The following is a 15,785-nucleotide window of genomic DNA, read 5'->3' as shown; positions in this document are numbered from 1 at the left end:
CAGGTCTACAAAGAAAGAATCATTTCAGGGTACAAGACCTACTTTTCATGGCTTATTCTATTTTATATTTGTTCCACTTACTATTGTACTAGTGACTATATAACCACTTCCAGTGTTAAAGGATTCACCCAATTGTAGACAAGAAATGCTATGCAACCATATAACAATTTCTAAGGTAATTATCCCTCATAAAATTATGTCGCTTTTGGTAAGTCAGCAATGAGATGTAGGTGTTGTACCCTCATATGACTCTTGCAATGAATCCCTGCGGATGGAATTCATCGAATTCCGAAACGTTGGCTAACTATTATTTATTTAATCACTTAAAATGACGATCTACCGCCATATGAAAGAGGATGTCTGTTTGCCTGTCCAGTATGCGTTTCCACACGGCTGCACGGATTTCGGCCAAAGTTAGTACCTATGTGCATCTCATGCTATTGAACCTTGTAGTGCTACTTTCGGTTGCGTACGACGCGTCCTTTGCGTAGTTTTCTCATTACCATTTGTTACGTCACGCCAAAGAACTTTTACGGTTGGACATCTCTACGGGTAGGCACAACTCTTGAAAAGCTCAAAGAGTAAAAAAGTTCAAAGTTTCCCACTTCTCTGGGCCAACTACCCTTCCCGAACAACGCCGGATGGCCTGCAAGTGGATAATAAATGAAGAGGTCGAGATGGAAGATGCTGTATGCAATTTGCGATGACAGGAGAAACATCCATAGTTTATATAAAAACCTAGTGGCGGTTAAAAAATCAGGACCTAATTATGAAGAAGCAAGGAATGAGGCTAGGATGTGCTTTGTCATCTGTAATTTTCAACGTATACGTCGAAAAAGCCGCTAATGGAATCAAAGAAAAGGCGTCAGGAGTGAACATCCATGGAAAAGAAATATCATGCTTCTATTTGCGGTTGACATAGTAGTCATGGACGGATTTGAGGAAGATTCTGGTGAGAATGAGCAGGAAAATGGGTTGATATCAGCTTCAAATAAACTCTAAGAAAACTAAGATATCAGTGTGCAGTAGAGGATAAGAAGGCCAGTAAAATATGGAATCGAAAGGAGGGGGGGGTGAATAATTGCTGTTGTTTGGGAAGCAAAATAACTAGCGGTGGAAGAAGCAAGAAAGCTGTTATTGGTAAAATTGCCCCTGCAAAGGGAGCATTCCACTAACAGTATTTACTTATAGCGGGAAATTTTAACATTAAAGTGAGGAAATAACCTATCATAACTTAGATATGGAGCATACTTCCCTGCGGAAGTGAGACGTGGAAAATACATCAGCGTAGAAATCACGGAAGGAGGCATTCGAAATGTGGTGCTGCAGAAGGATGATGTAAATCAACTGGATTGTCCGAGTAGGCAATCAGGAAGTCTTGAGCAGCGCAGAGGAGAAGGCTCGTGAAAACCTAACTCAACACTCACTTGCAACTCATTCACGCTTGGACACGCGCAATGAAAATACGAATCAATTTTCCTAAAAGTACGCTTATACACTTTTCACGAAGGCGACGATTCGCACCACAATTAATGACTCCACACATCAACAAGCAACGAATACCAAGCTCTCAAATTTCTCCTAATCAGACCAACACTCCTCTACGGCTGTGAGATTTGTCCCCGCTAGAAACTAATCCAGAAAAAAGCTAGAAATATTCCAAAGCAAATCCCTCCGTATGTTGCTCAACCTCTCGAAGTTAACCCGAATTTCCTATATCCTTTCCGCCCATAACTCCACACTCACTGCAACTAGACTATATTTTTAAGTCTAGGCTCGGGGCAACTAATAATGCATTAATTGCAGACATTTGTAATTATGACTCCACAGTTCAGGCAACATTTCTACTGCCTCAAGTCACTCTTCTATGAGCCTTTCCTATATTTTTCCACTTCTTCTCGTTTTAATAATGTCGTTTATTGCATTTTAAGTATCGAGAAAGAACTGAAAATGATAATAATTGCTTCTTGCAACAAAAAAGTAAAAATGGCAAGAATCAATAAAAAGATAAAATATTAGAAGTTTTGAAAAAATATTTACCTTGTAAATAACATTCTGTGTGCAGTTGTCAAAATAAGCTTCTATTCACGTTCTCAATTTTTAGTTTTTACGCCTCTGCTAACAAAGACAACAGCCTACTTTCACCACATGGACAGATGCGTATAAAAAATTGGCTGTATAGGGTGATGATTGGCAAGGCTATCAACTGGTTGGCTGGGTTGGACATGGTTTATCGGGATAGTAGTAGTTTTGTTTAACAATGTGTAAAAATATAGAAAATTTCTGTTCCGTACGCGGCTGCGGCGCGGCAAGTAATGAGAGAGATTTTGCGGGAAGTCGCGGCGGAAGAATTTCTGGCCAAGAGGCGCAGTACGGAAGTTCTTATCTGACGGTGCATTAGGTGACATTTGTGCAGCGCGGATGAGCCGTTTTGCTCCTTATCAGGGTAACTGTTCCTTCAGATTTTGCCCTAATTATTCCATTTTTGTTGGAAACAACTGCTTTAAAAAATAAAATGCTATGATGTTTAAAGGTAAACCGAGGCTGCATGGCTTGTATCATCCATTTACATTCTTCCAATTAGTTCTATTGGATTGAAATCCATTTTTAGTAAAGTAATGTATTTTGATGAATTGGATGGATGAGGCAGATACTTTGTGGAGATCCAATATGAGATATGAAGTGAAACACTTTGCACTTTCCACATAAAAATGTATTACACTAGAGTCGACATGTTTCGCTGCACTGCAGCATTATTAAGACTCTTGATAATGCTGCAGTGCAGCGAAACATGTCGACTCTAGTGTAATAAATTTTTATGTGGAAAGTGCAAAGTGTTTCACTTCATATCTCAATGTATTTTGACTTAATTTTCATGTACTCTATGAAAATCTAGACGTATTTTGAGTTTCTAATTTTTATTTAATATAATTCAGCATCTGCATACTACACCGCAAGCTTCCTCTATAGGCGTGAGACGGGGGTGTTAGGTCACCAGCCGTTACGAAAAAATAAGAAATAGAGATGCGCGTTCTGAGTCCCACTTTACATTTGCTCTGTTACGTCGCACCTTATGGTATTTTTTTACAAAACTTCATTTATGTTGAAATGGTATTCCGCATTTTGTTATGCGCATACGAGGATTGTCATTAGAACCTATGTAGGGTTGTCATAAAAGAATGGTGCAGTTCCAGTAATTATTTGGAAGATAGTCATGTCATCTCAAACAGTTTTTTTATATAATTAATAAATTGAAATTTGTGCGCCCTTAGTCGCTCAACAAGAGAGAAACTCGGCGTCAACATTAGCCTACTAACGAAAGGCACCTAGGGGACCATGGCTTAACGTCCCATCCGGCGGACGGATTGCTGCTCTTGACAAATTCTAAAAACAAAAATACATAAACTGTGAGTAATTCTGTTTCCCTTTGAACCTTGTTGAAAACAGCTCCATTATTTTATGAAAACCCAGTATAAAATGGAATACTTTTTAAATACGGGTCCCAAAATAAGTAGCGTGAAAATCCATTTTTATAAATGAAATTCGACGCAAGTACGTAGTATCATTTGAAGTACACAGTGAAGATGAAGTTCGATGTAGTAATTCTTTAAAGTTTCAGCCAATACTGTCGTTCTGCGAGGATATTGGTTTTCATCTGATGGCATATTAAACTGAGACCTTCACGTCGCCCCATTCAAACTCGCCCCATCGCAATGGTCGGAAATACCAGAAAGCCAAAAAACAGTTCGGAATTTTCCTTTTGTTTACATTGAAATTTTAGCATTGCAGTTTGTAAGGGTATAAATCTGCCGAGTAAAAAAGTAAAAATGTCTGCCGACTTCCCAAAGTACGACTCTCTAATTTACGTGGAAGTAGGGCCTCATTCCAACTCCAATGTTCGATGGAAATCTTGGGTCTTTTCATAGCATGTTTCGCATTGGTTATTAATTCGCGAATTTGAAGATAAATCGCACATTTCAGATCATGATTCCTCACTACCATTCACCCTATTTCATGCTATGATGCTGTAATTAATGTGGTACCGTCTTATGCGAATAAAAATTCAACCATCGCGACGCGTCGTTTCATGACGATTTTATTGTTTTCAACGGTTGCGCATTAAAATGTCTTGCGGTATCATGTGAATTCTTGCTAGTTCATTTCGGGAAATTCTACGTTGATAAGATAGATAAAAGAAGCTGCGAAAATCTTCAAACAAAAATAATGTGAATCAGTTAAGTGAAAACGATAGCCCAAGAGCCGAAAGTCATCTTCAATCATATTTTTTTTTTCCTTTGTTATTTGGGAAATCGAGATTTTTTTAAATACCCGCTTTACTGTCTTTTACAATTTTATTGATCATTTGCAGCAGATTGAATATTGTAGATTAACAAGGATCTTTTCCTTAACATAAATCTAAGTTATCGGTCGCCTCCTCCATGTACGAGGTGTGTTCAGAAAATAATGGGCACTTTTTTACACAATTAGTTTTTTGAAAAAAATATTTATTCGTCTGCATTAGTGTTGTTCACTCAAAATAGTCACCATTATATATAATGACTTGTGCCAGCGCTCTTCCAATCCTCGAAACACTTTTCAAACTCGATCTTTGGGATAGCCTTCAGCTCTGTCAGCGATTTATTTTAATGCCATCTCTGCTTGTAAAATGACGGTCCTTTAAGTTTATTTTGTTTTTGGCAACAGGAAAAAGCCTCAAGGAGCCATGACGGGCGAATATTGAGTTTAGAGCATCGTTACAGTAATGTTTTTGGCCGAAAAATCACGAATAAACAATGAAGTTCAAGCCGAAAATCGCCGAATTCATAAAAACACGTCTAACTTTAGCTGCCGTGACAGACAAAGTAAACAATGATTACAGCTGAAAATTTTATCATACTCCAGAGGCATGTTTACTAACCTAATAAGAAATTGAGAATCGAGCTCTCCAAACTCGCGAGAAATTTAAAAATTTAGCTCCCCTTATTTTCTGAACGGACCGCGCACCATGCCATGAACTCGGTACAATTAGCATGGCATATAAAGACCCCGGATAGCTTAATGGTCAGCGGCTCGATTCTCGGTGTCAGGGGTATTTTTTCCCAAGGAAAATAACAAGGCCATGACTTGATCGTTCAATGGGTGGAGGACCGTTTTCTAAACCTATTTCCTTCTCACACCTCCGCTTAAAGCAACACCAAGTCTCTTCCTCCTTGCAATTTATCCTCTTCATGTGATGTATTTCCTCCTCATCCCTACTGGATCTTCCCTCCAACATCACCTATCGTGACTGCGAAGGAAGGAAAAGCCCTGATTGACGAGGTGACTCACAAGCTCATCATCGTCCCAATGAAAGCGCTTGTCCTTAACTATAGGAGGGAATTTCCTACGTATACGAACGCAAAGAATGATGAAGATGAAATGGATGGACCGATTGTGTGATGAGGAAGTGCTAAGAAGAGTGGGAAAAAAGAGAATTCTAAAAAAAAAAACCCTGTGATGAAGACGGGACAGCATAATCGGTCACATTATGAACCAGGACGGCCTGATAAAGATAATTGCGGAAGAAGAAGTGTTCCATACTGATGATTTATTACAGCTTTTTCTGTAAATCGGCCTTAAGTAAGGATTAGCTCGTGACTGTGGTGGCTTCAAAGCGAATAGTTCGCATAGTTCGATGCCTTTACTCTGCGGTAGGAAAATAATTGGTCAGGGGCTTACTTTCCTGTTCAGGTGAATTATTATTCATGACTTCTCGATCATAATATCATCTTCGCGTCAAAGTCGTGCCCCGTTGTTTTTGTGTTTCCTGTATATTATCTTTTCGCCCGTTTGTCATTATGCTTGTATTTCCGCCTGCGGAGACGTGTTTGATCAAAGCATGCTTACATACTGCAGCCACAAATGTTCGAACGTTACCAAAAGAATAATTAAGAAAAGTAGTTGAGTTTTAGTCGCAGGTGGCATTTAAAAAACTTTCGACTTATCACCAACGTTTCGTTATTTAATGCGAACATCAGCATGCTTTCAGTCTCGTTCGGTATGTATCCGCGCCTAGTGTGTGTTCGGCAACGAATCGCCCAATTTTTGCACATTGACTGTAAAGAAAACAGATTGTAACTCATCCGATCATGTAATTTCCCGGGATTAGCAAAAATGGACATCGACCAAAAAGGAATGTTTCCGATCAATGTATGATTAGACACTATTAAAAAAAACACTTACCTGACTTGTTTTTTCGAAAAGCTGAAAATGCTGAACTTTTCTTCCATCCCGGAGTTATTTTTGCAAGTAATAGCAGAGCACCAAGGGTGGCATTACAATTGCTGCTAGCGGCTTTGCGTTCTGATTTGCTGAAAGATGGTACCAGCGATGGAAGAAGGGACCTGAAGAATGATGGGGAAAAGGGATGGAATTTCCGTCCCTGGAGCCATCCCGGAAAATGATAGCGTGAAACGATCATTTTTTCCGCCATCATCGGAGTTATAGCTCGGAAGGGAAGGAAAAAAATTACCGTGTGATTCAGGCTTGAGTTTCGAATATTTTCTCCGCGCAGTAAGGAACAACTCTTGGAGTGTTCAAGGCCAGCGATTACAATCACACCTTGCTTCCACGACGGCAGCGGTCGTAACCTTGACTCTTGCGGGTCACGGACGTCAGGAATCACGAAAATTGCTGCGTTCGCTGTGGTGGCCATTTGGAGGTTTCTCAGTGTTTGCGGAACCGCCTCTTCCCCAGAACTGCGATTTGGGCGGTCATATATCCCAGCAAAAAATTCTCATGCTCATCAAGCTCCCTCAAACCAGCGCCGGACGGTTGTGATGGGCACGGAGCCGAGGTTTTTTCGGAGCGAGTGTTTGCCGCGATTTTAATCGGAGCTACCGATGATTGTCGCTGGATTTTCGAAGCGTCCTTTTTCTTACCATATCACTTATGATTCATATCTTCTATTAGAAGTATAATTCACTTGTGAACGGTAATATTAAGGCTAAAAATTGAAAGGGACATGTCAGAATCACTAATTAGATATTATATAAATCTTTAATTTTGGTGGTGGTTTCCATGTGTCAGTTATCTCTGTTTACTGCGGTTGCGGTAGTTGTCCAATGCCTGTATTGACTGGTGCTGACTTTGATAGACTGCAAAAGAATTGCAATACAAAAAAAGAATTAATTTTATGAAAATCTAAAAAAAAACTAGTGAAAAGCAGAGAAAGCCAAATTTTGCTGTAATTTTTTAGTGTACTAATGGCAAATTTTAATAGTGTCTTTTTTAAAATTTATTTTTGCACTTAAATATTATTTTTTATGAATACACGTAGATGTGCGTATACATGTATTAAATGCCCATTTACAATACATACGCTGAAAACACCGCTCGTCAATACAACAGCGCGATATTGGGACTCTGCGCAGGTAGTCATGTTTGATCCGCATCCTGCGGGAACTTCCAGTTCCTCCGATGACCTCCGTTCCCATGCTTCGCCTCCTATTTATGCCCGACCTTTTTCGGTATTTGTATTTTCCCTTCCACCTGTCCATCTACGATTGTCTTCATCAGGCCTCTAAATGTGACTAACTAAGTGGTCCCTTCTTCTGCTTAAGGATTTTAGAAGATACTTCTTTTTCTCCCACCCTTCTCAGCACTTCCTCGTTACTTACTCGGTCAATCCATTTTCTTTTCATCATTCTTCGGTAGCACCACATTTAAATGAACTTCCCAGGTCTGTAAATCTCAATTTTGTGTTTAAGATTTAATATAATTATTCGCCAATATTTTTTCTACGTACCGGCCGTAAGGACCTGCGTGTTCGTGACTCCGCCGTTTGCTCGAGGGTCCGGAATTTCTAATTGTGAGCCTTAGAAGCATATTCAGGCTCCTTGTAATCGCCCTATGTGTGACTAACGCCTCAAGACTTGTCCGTGTCCCTAATATTTCAATCGTATAATTACAGAGGCGCAGGTTTCACCATTCTCTTCTTGCGGTTGGAGGCGGAATCAGATATCAAGGATGTACATGGTCAAGGAAATCGTGAGGCTGTGGTGAGATCATGGGAATTGTTTCTGGAAGCATCGCGTTTTTCATTTAGTTCGAAATGGAAAGAAACGTGTGGCGATTAGTGCTGGTGATTGTTCCTCTTTGAAACAGCAGCCGCTTGATATTCTGAACGTATGAACAATGGAAGGCAGTTGTTGAACGCTTGGAATATCTCATTCTCATCATGCTTGGATCGGCTAAAATCAGAATGATTAAATTAGATTGTGTATGTAATAGTTATTATTTTATTTGGTTATTTTTAAAATGCCATCACATCAAAAGGGAGGTAAAATTTTGCTGTTACATTTAGCATTGATTCCGAAAGTATTACTCAACCAAATGTCATGACAATGTAATAAAATAGTCCAAGAGAACTTAGAGTAATAACATGTACATAATTGGTACCGAAATAAATTCAACTGTTGACTGGCTAACTTCTAATGTATTTTTTAAAAGAGGAATCCGTTCCTACGTGTCCAATTCTCTAATTGGCTAAGTTTTGTGTATTTATAAAAGTAATTGCTATTTTATTGCCATGAAATCAAAAGGGAGGCATAGTTTTGTTTTTGAATTTCGTATTTTTTAAGTATCACTCATCAAATTTCATAACACCAGGTGTGATTAATTATTCTTAGAGGTTCAAATTTTGGTGATAACATGCATTTGAATGGCGCTGAAATAAATGTGGGTAGGAAGTTCCTACTTCTTAAGCACCTTAGTCAGTTGCAGATAGATATTTTGCTAAAAATACGTGCTAAATTCCAGTTTATGAAATGGAAATTGTTGGTTGATTGTTGAAATGACTCTGGTTGAACCTTACACTTCGATTTCATTTTGCAGTTATAATTGGTGCTTAAGAAACATCAGAAACGGATGATCGGGGTCGCTAATCATACTCGTAAAACTTGGGCTTTAATTGACGACGGTAATCAATATCGTGCTTTAAATGACATATAATAAGAGCGGAGAGTGATTAATGTGATAATGCTTTTCCGTAAAGTCTACGAAACGTTGAGTGACGACAACTTTAGCTTTCCAATCCGGACTACGATGACTGCAAGGGATGATAAAACCGTGTGGATGATGGGTTTCACAAAGACTTCTTCGCAAGATGTGATCTATTTCACGGGCAATGTAATGTTTTGTGTAGAATTGAGAAAATATGTAAGATGAGAAAGGTTCTACGCATTTTTTATTGGCGGTTGAACATAAACATTCCGGTGAACTTGGTCCATAGTCGTACAACATTGTGCCCCATACATTAACCTACGGAACAAAAAGAATTTCGGTGCAAGATAAAAATAAATTTATTTTTCGCTGCATAGCTTAAATTAAAAACATCAAAACGTGTTATTGTTTCATTATTACTCAGGTTCTCATAAATTAAAAGAAAAAAATATCATTATATTAAAAATGAAAATCTCTTAAGTGCTACCCACCCCACTCCGCTTCTACCAAAGAGGCTCGTGAGCCAGCAGCTTCCCATTGGTTATACGTGTTAGAACACCAGCCGTTAACGAATTAATAGGAGATACTCTAACGAAATTACGCCTAGCATTATTTAAGCCCTTTATTTTTCGGGGAAAAACAAATTCTCATTCCCATCCGTTCGGCAAAGTATCTCTCTTAATGTATCGTATCCAGCATCCAGCCCACGGTATATAAGCGCAGGGGCGCAGCTAGGAATTAGGGGTGGGGGGTTTAGGTGCAACGAATACCGGTGTGTACGGAATACCCACCAGGATAAGCGGTAGGTGCGAGATTAATAAATTGCGGAATTTTAAGATAAATGGTTCAAAATGATGAGTTTTACGGCTTTCTGAGGGGTATTTTATTAATCCTTACACTAGTCTATTAGTAAAATCAATGCAATTAAGTAAAATGGATTAAACTTAAAATTTCTCTGAGCTCTGCGCTTTTTCGCTGCGCCACTGTATAAGCGAGGCAGAAACCAACAGCCGACACCTTCGACCTGAAGACGCTGGCTGGATAGCCAGCGAAACTGTTGTCTATAAACAAGCTGATGCGGAAGAAAACCCTGAAGAATTCCAAAATGATGTTCTCCGCGTCCCTCTGAAAGATATATATTCTCAGCCCAATTCGTTTAACATCTGTGTGGCGCTTTCTGTTCGTCCACGGCATTTTTTTTGACGAAGCGCGCAGCTTTCCTTCGTATTTTATTAAGTTCACGCAAAGTTCAAGTCGGTCTGTTCCGGACCACATGTGCTCGCTGCATATTCATGGTGTGGCCGGACGAGTTCGAAATAGCACTTCTCATTTACTATTTCATCCTGAAATAAATTTAATTATTTTGAAGTTTATTTAACATTAAATTCGGATCGCAATACCATAGAGTAAGTATATACTTACTCTATGGCAATACCCTCAGCGACGCGAATGGCGACTCTTTAAAAATCGATGTCAATGCGTGGTTTTGACGTAACTCGCAACTCCCCTTTGTATTTTATTAAATTCCCAGGTTGTCTTTCAACGCTGATCCTATTCACTCGCTGCATGTTCAACAAATCATTCAGGTATCGGAAATCGAACCCGGGCCCCGCAGGTGAGAGCCGGGTATCCTAACCACGAGAAAATTCCGGATTTGTATGGAAGATTGTATTTATTATATGTTTTGGCTTCCTAATGAGACATCCCTTCCTGGTTATGAGTTTTGGGTATCTAAATTATACTGGATAAAATTGCAATTTTGTTCAGTTGTCGAATATATACAGGAGAGAAGACATACGGAAATATACCTCCATGCATGCATGTTTCTAGCGGGTAAAGTGGCGCAACTTTTATTTAAGGTAGTGCCCCATTCGATCCTCTAGTGACTGTGTATTTCGTTTCTTGCCTAAATGTTATGTAACCCTTCCACGATTGGCTTCCATATCTTTCGTGAGTGCTGGACTAATATTTGGTTTGGTCCTTTGAATCCTAAACGTAACAGATTTTTCAAACGAGTTTTGCGGGAATTTTAAGGTGTGGATGGACAACCTCGTATTCCTCATGGCAGAATTGAGTTCAACGTTTTAAATTCAAATTCGATTCATATGATGGTGTAACTTCAAATTTTTGAATTGTGTTTTAAACCTTGATACTATAATGGCAGGCTCATGGAAAAAATAACATTGAATTTATCGTTAGGAGTGCCATAGTGTCGCCATGACTGCATCGTTTGCCTTCACAACATCAAGAGCCGACGAGGACGGACGCGGACGCAACCAGGCTACCGAGCCTGGGGTCAAACTTCAGAGGCAAATGCCCTGAGGAATGATTAGCAGCTGGAATGCAATGAGGAAACTCATCCATGCACACGTTGGTCCGTCAAGTGTTTTTTTCGGGCTCCGTGGCGAAGTTTTTCCTCTCTTTAGATTCATATTTGGACTCACCGTTTATGTCTTACTGACTACTTAGCCGAAGTAATCATACTTTATTCTTTTTTTGAGAGAGGATTTCTTAACATCAACATAATCTACGCTGATGACTCGAGAAAAAGTCAATACTAAATATTTTAAAACATACATTTACACAAAATTACATTTTTTGACCGTTTACGTAAAGCTGAAAGTTAAAAGTCATAATTTTTACTACTAAAATGGCCGTTACTATCTTTTAGTCTCCATTGGAGTTCGTAACTGAAATACGCCCGATTCTTTGAATAATTTAAACATATTATGGTGCAAAGATTAATATAATCAGAGTTTGAAAAACTTCTTGATCTGTGACCCTGATGTCCTCATTCCTACACCCCCCCCTCCTCGACTTCGTGTCTGGTTCAGTGAGAAGGTGAAATTTCCAAAAAAACTTGTATAGCATATTTTATAATCTCTGACGTGAGAGTTTAGTTGCGCATGATCACATTATTTTTGTCTATTTGCTGTAAAATTTTACTGTCTTGTGTAGCATGTAGTTTTATTTTGATTATAGTATCCCTCTCAGTGTGGCTCTCAAAAAGTCATAGTAACTTGTTCCATTTTCGTATGAAACTATCCTCATTTTTACATCTAAAAGATATCAACTTTATGTCACAAATATCACTTTTGCTCCTTCATCCCTTGAATGATATTGGGAGCAATCAACCTCAGAACGATACCTCAACAGCTGTGGAATTTCCATCTGAATGTGATCACTATCGAGCAGCTCAGTATGTATGCTCACAATCAGTCATTTCTTGGATTGGTCTTTTCGGCCACTACTTGCCTGACCACCAGTCACTTATTGGTGGGAGGTCAAACATTAGTCCTACATGAACATTGGTGTGTTTCTAGATGATTCAAAAGCCCGTATGTAACGTAAACTCAAATTTTTCTGTTTAGGGAAGCTGAGAATAACCTACGTAGCGGTCCGCTCTGATGGTGAGATTTGAGTGCTCACTCCCCCTGAATGCACCCAATATTAAAGTGTATACAGTAATGGACCGATGTATTTGCTTATACCCTAGCAGCATTACATGTCAATTTCATATCTAAAAGATATCTATTTTATATCATCAGTATAAATTTTACTCCTTCATCCCTTAAGTGAAATTGTGTAATTGTCCCTCTGGATATAAAAATTCAATAAAACTTCTAAAGATGAAAAAGTGACATCAAGAAAACAACCCCGGGTGTCAAAATTTTAAATCACCACTGATTAGGACATAATGATACCTATAAATTATCTCCTTGTAAAGTAAGTGGCCAATTTTTGGTATGATATATGTACATATTTGATTTATAGTACAAAATATATCATTATATAATCATATTTTAAAAATAGTATCATTTTTTCATTATTGCCCATTGCAATGGGGTTTGAAAAGCAAAGAGACCCATATTTTTCTGTCTTTCAGTGAATGCCTATTTGTTGAGCTATTAGCGGCAAAAGATTGATAGGTAGACAATTTCATGGCACTTTGGCTGATAATTTCATGATGTCACTGACTCTTACTGGGCTGCTCTCTGCTTCTCCACTTCTCCTTGGCCTTGTGAATCCACCTCACGTGGTTTGTAGCCATTGGCACTCTTATGAACAATTCTTTACAGCAAGGGTTGTCTCTCTCTGATCTAATTGATGATCTAAAACTTAATGATGTCACTAACTTGTGGCATTACGTCTTTAAATTTTGCAGATTTGTAACGTAAGCCCCAGACACAGGGAACTCCAATCGTCTGTCACTAGCTGGATGAGGGAAAGACTCCACAAACAGGAATAATCAGCAGTCAAAGAAACAATTGTCACAAAATTATGAGACGTTTTCAATCAAAGTGTATTCCAAGTAGAAATATTCAAAATCAAAATTATTACAGAAAACAAGGATGATAACTAATAATCTCATAAGAAACATTACCAATACTTTGAAAAACTAAGTACAAAGCTACGTTTGCCTGCCACCACCAAAAATGATTTTTAAGAAATCACTCCCTCAGTCGACCGAAGTGCACGCCTAGACCGCCGATGAGCAGGAGAGCTGGCCGACCCCCGAACAGTGGCAGAGTGGAGGGGAGGAATTTTGCAAAGGAGTGGGGAGAATACAGCAATGTCCAAGTTAGCTGCATCGGTATAAAATTCCCGGTAGGTGCCCATGTTGACTGGGACCTCTGGAAAACATCTCGTCATCCAAGCAGGGGTTGGGGGAGAACAGCATACCGCCGGGTTTCCTCTCCTCTATCTCCTGGGTTGGAGACATGGCCAAGTGGTGTGATAGCTGGTTGAGGCAAGCCATTGGAATTCAAGGAGGGGAAAGACGTAGTAGGATGAGGTGTTGGAGGGAGAGAGAGTTGTGATAGGACAAATTGGAGTACTTCTCACTACAAACTGCATTCTTATGCCTCCGCACCCACTTCCCCTAGATTGCCAGGTGTAGGTATTCCTCCACCCTACTAGCTATATAAGTCTTGATCTCAAGGTGGGCTGGTTCTGATGGCTGCTTCGTAGGACAGAGTTCGGAGACAAGAGTTCCGAGACTTAGTGTCTCCGAGCCTTTGAGTCGAAGAGCCTTTGGCAAAATCCTTTGTGCGAAAACTTTAGCGCGAAGAGTCCTTAGCGGGAGATGTTCTGCGGATAAGTTCAGAGGAAGTTCGGAGGAATTTCTCAGTGGGGGGTACCAGAAATTTTTGGGGGGGTACACTAAAAAAATGCCCCAAACACTTATGCTTTTTTTTTCAAGTTATTCAAGCATGGCAGCATGAGGAAGGCTTTTTTTATGTAACTTATCTTTCCCATCAATCCACAGAATTATCCTATAAAATTGAGATGTTGGATTTGAAAGGGTGACCCCACTGAATGAAATAATTGACTCACAGTCAGATTATATCTATTGGAATGTTTTGATCATGATTGTGTATGTATTTGGTGATGAAAATATTTTATCATTTTATATATGTAAGTGATATCCAGTGGTGTAGCCAGGGGGTATATGGGGATCCGGACCCCCCCAAAATATAAAAACACAATTATTTTTCCTCATGAAAGAAAACAAAGTATTGAAAAATCATGAATTTTCAAAATATTTACATATTTAACAAATGAAGTTTTTTCGATTATGAAAAGTGTTAAAATTATGTAGTTTAAAACCCATTTCTTAGTACTGTGACTTTTTTTATTTTCCCCCCTGGTTTTAGACCCCCCCAAATGAAATTCCTGGCAATGCCACTGGTGATATCTTTTAAACTCTCAATTGAAAAAATAGATATTTAATTATGTATATCTAGAATATATCACTTTGCTGTTTGGGTATGATCAGCATTTAACTGTACTCAATTGTTATATATTATTTTATTACTATGGATTTTATTTTCTTCAGGGAGTAGCAGTAGAGTAGAGTATGAAGTACAAAATGAAGGGGCTGCCGTTGACTGCAATTATCCTAGTCTTCTCTGTCATCACCTGCTGCTACACTGAAGGTATACAGGCCTGTATCCATTGCATTTTATTATAATTTCATCTGTTTTATCCATGTGTTAAGATGAATATCAAACTCTGATATCACATTTTCCCATCATTCACCATATTTGTCAACCAAGCTCATGTTTCTAAAAATGTTTATTACCCAAGAAAATTGAGACTTTTTAAATGACAAAATAGTTTTCATAGCAAAAATATAAACCAAAATCTTCTCCAATAATATGAGATCCTGTGCTGCTCTCTTAACCTCTTGTTCCGGCATTATCATATATTTACTTGCCATCCTTTTAATTAGCTCTAATTCTATTTTTTCCCCTTCTTTTCCTACTTGCTCGAGCTTTTACATGATTCATATTTTATAATATTTTGCATGAAAAATTATTCTTAAATCATGTATGGGTTTAATGTTGCATTATCTGCATCAGTTATTATCGATGACATGTGGTCATTTAGATGGGAAAATAAAACTCCATGTACATACATATAAGACTCCTCCATGACGATATTAAAATTTTCGGTAATGCTAAGCACTTAATTTTTATCATGATTAATTTAGCTTTAGCTTAAAATGTAATATTTCTTCAACTTCAATCGTAGAAATTTGGATGCATGGATGAATCCTTGAATTTTTCAATTGACATGTTATTCTGAAAACTTTTATTTAATGCATTTAGGTTACCAGATCAACAAAATGTGTGCTTTTAAATTAAATTTCATAAATTTTGCCAGCAGTAAAATAGGATAATTCTCTTTTTTATCCAGAAATTACTGATGACCCGAAAATAGAAACTTCAACTAAGATACCATATAATGATCCTGTTCAACCTTATTTTGACACAATTGCTGAGAAATGGTAAGTAAAC

At 38.5% G+C, this 15,785-nt stretch overlaps 1 protein-coding gene across 2 annotated transcripts in view; it reads left to right on the top strand.

The window, feature by feature from the left end:
- Positions 1 to 15,785, top strand: part of LOC124161191 — an 80,607-nt gene that overhangs the window by 8,353 nt on the left and 56,469 nt on the right. For both annotated transcript variants that reach the window (XM_046537430.1, XM_046537429.1), the window contains exons 2-3: positions 14,822 to 14,921; positions 15,685 to 15,775. In XM_046537430.1, coding sequence (XP_046393386.1) covers positions 14,843 to 14,921; positions 15,685 to 15,775 — 170 coding nt within the window. In that variant the 5' untranslated portion in view covers positions 14,822 to 14,842. The remainder of the gene's footprint in view (positions 1 to 14,821; positions 14,922 to 15,684; positions 15,776 to 15,785) is intronic.

The sequence above is a fragment of the Ischnura elegans genome, chromosome 6 (genome assembly GCF_921293095.1).
Source record: "Ischnura elegans chromosome 6, ioIscEleg1.1, whole genome shotgun sequence".
Taxonomy (NCBI): Eukaryota; Metazoa; Arthropoda; class Insecta; order Odonata; family Coenagrionidae; genus Ischnura; species Ischnura elegans.
Note: the sequence above shows the minus strand (reverse complement) of the source record. Positions and strands in the feature narration are given on the sequence as shown.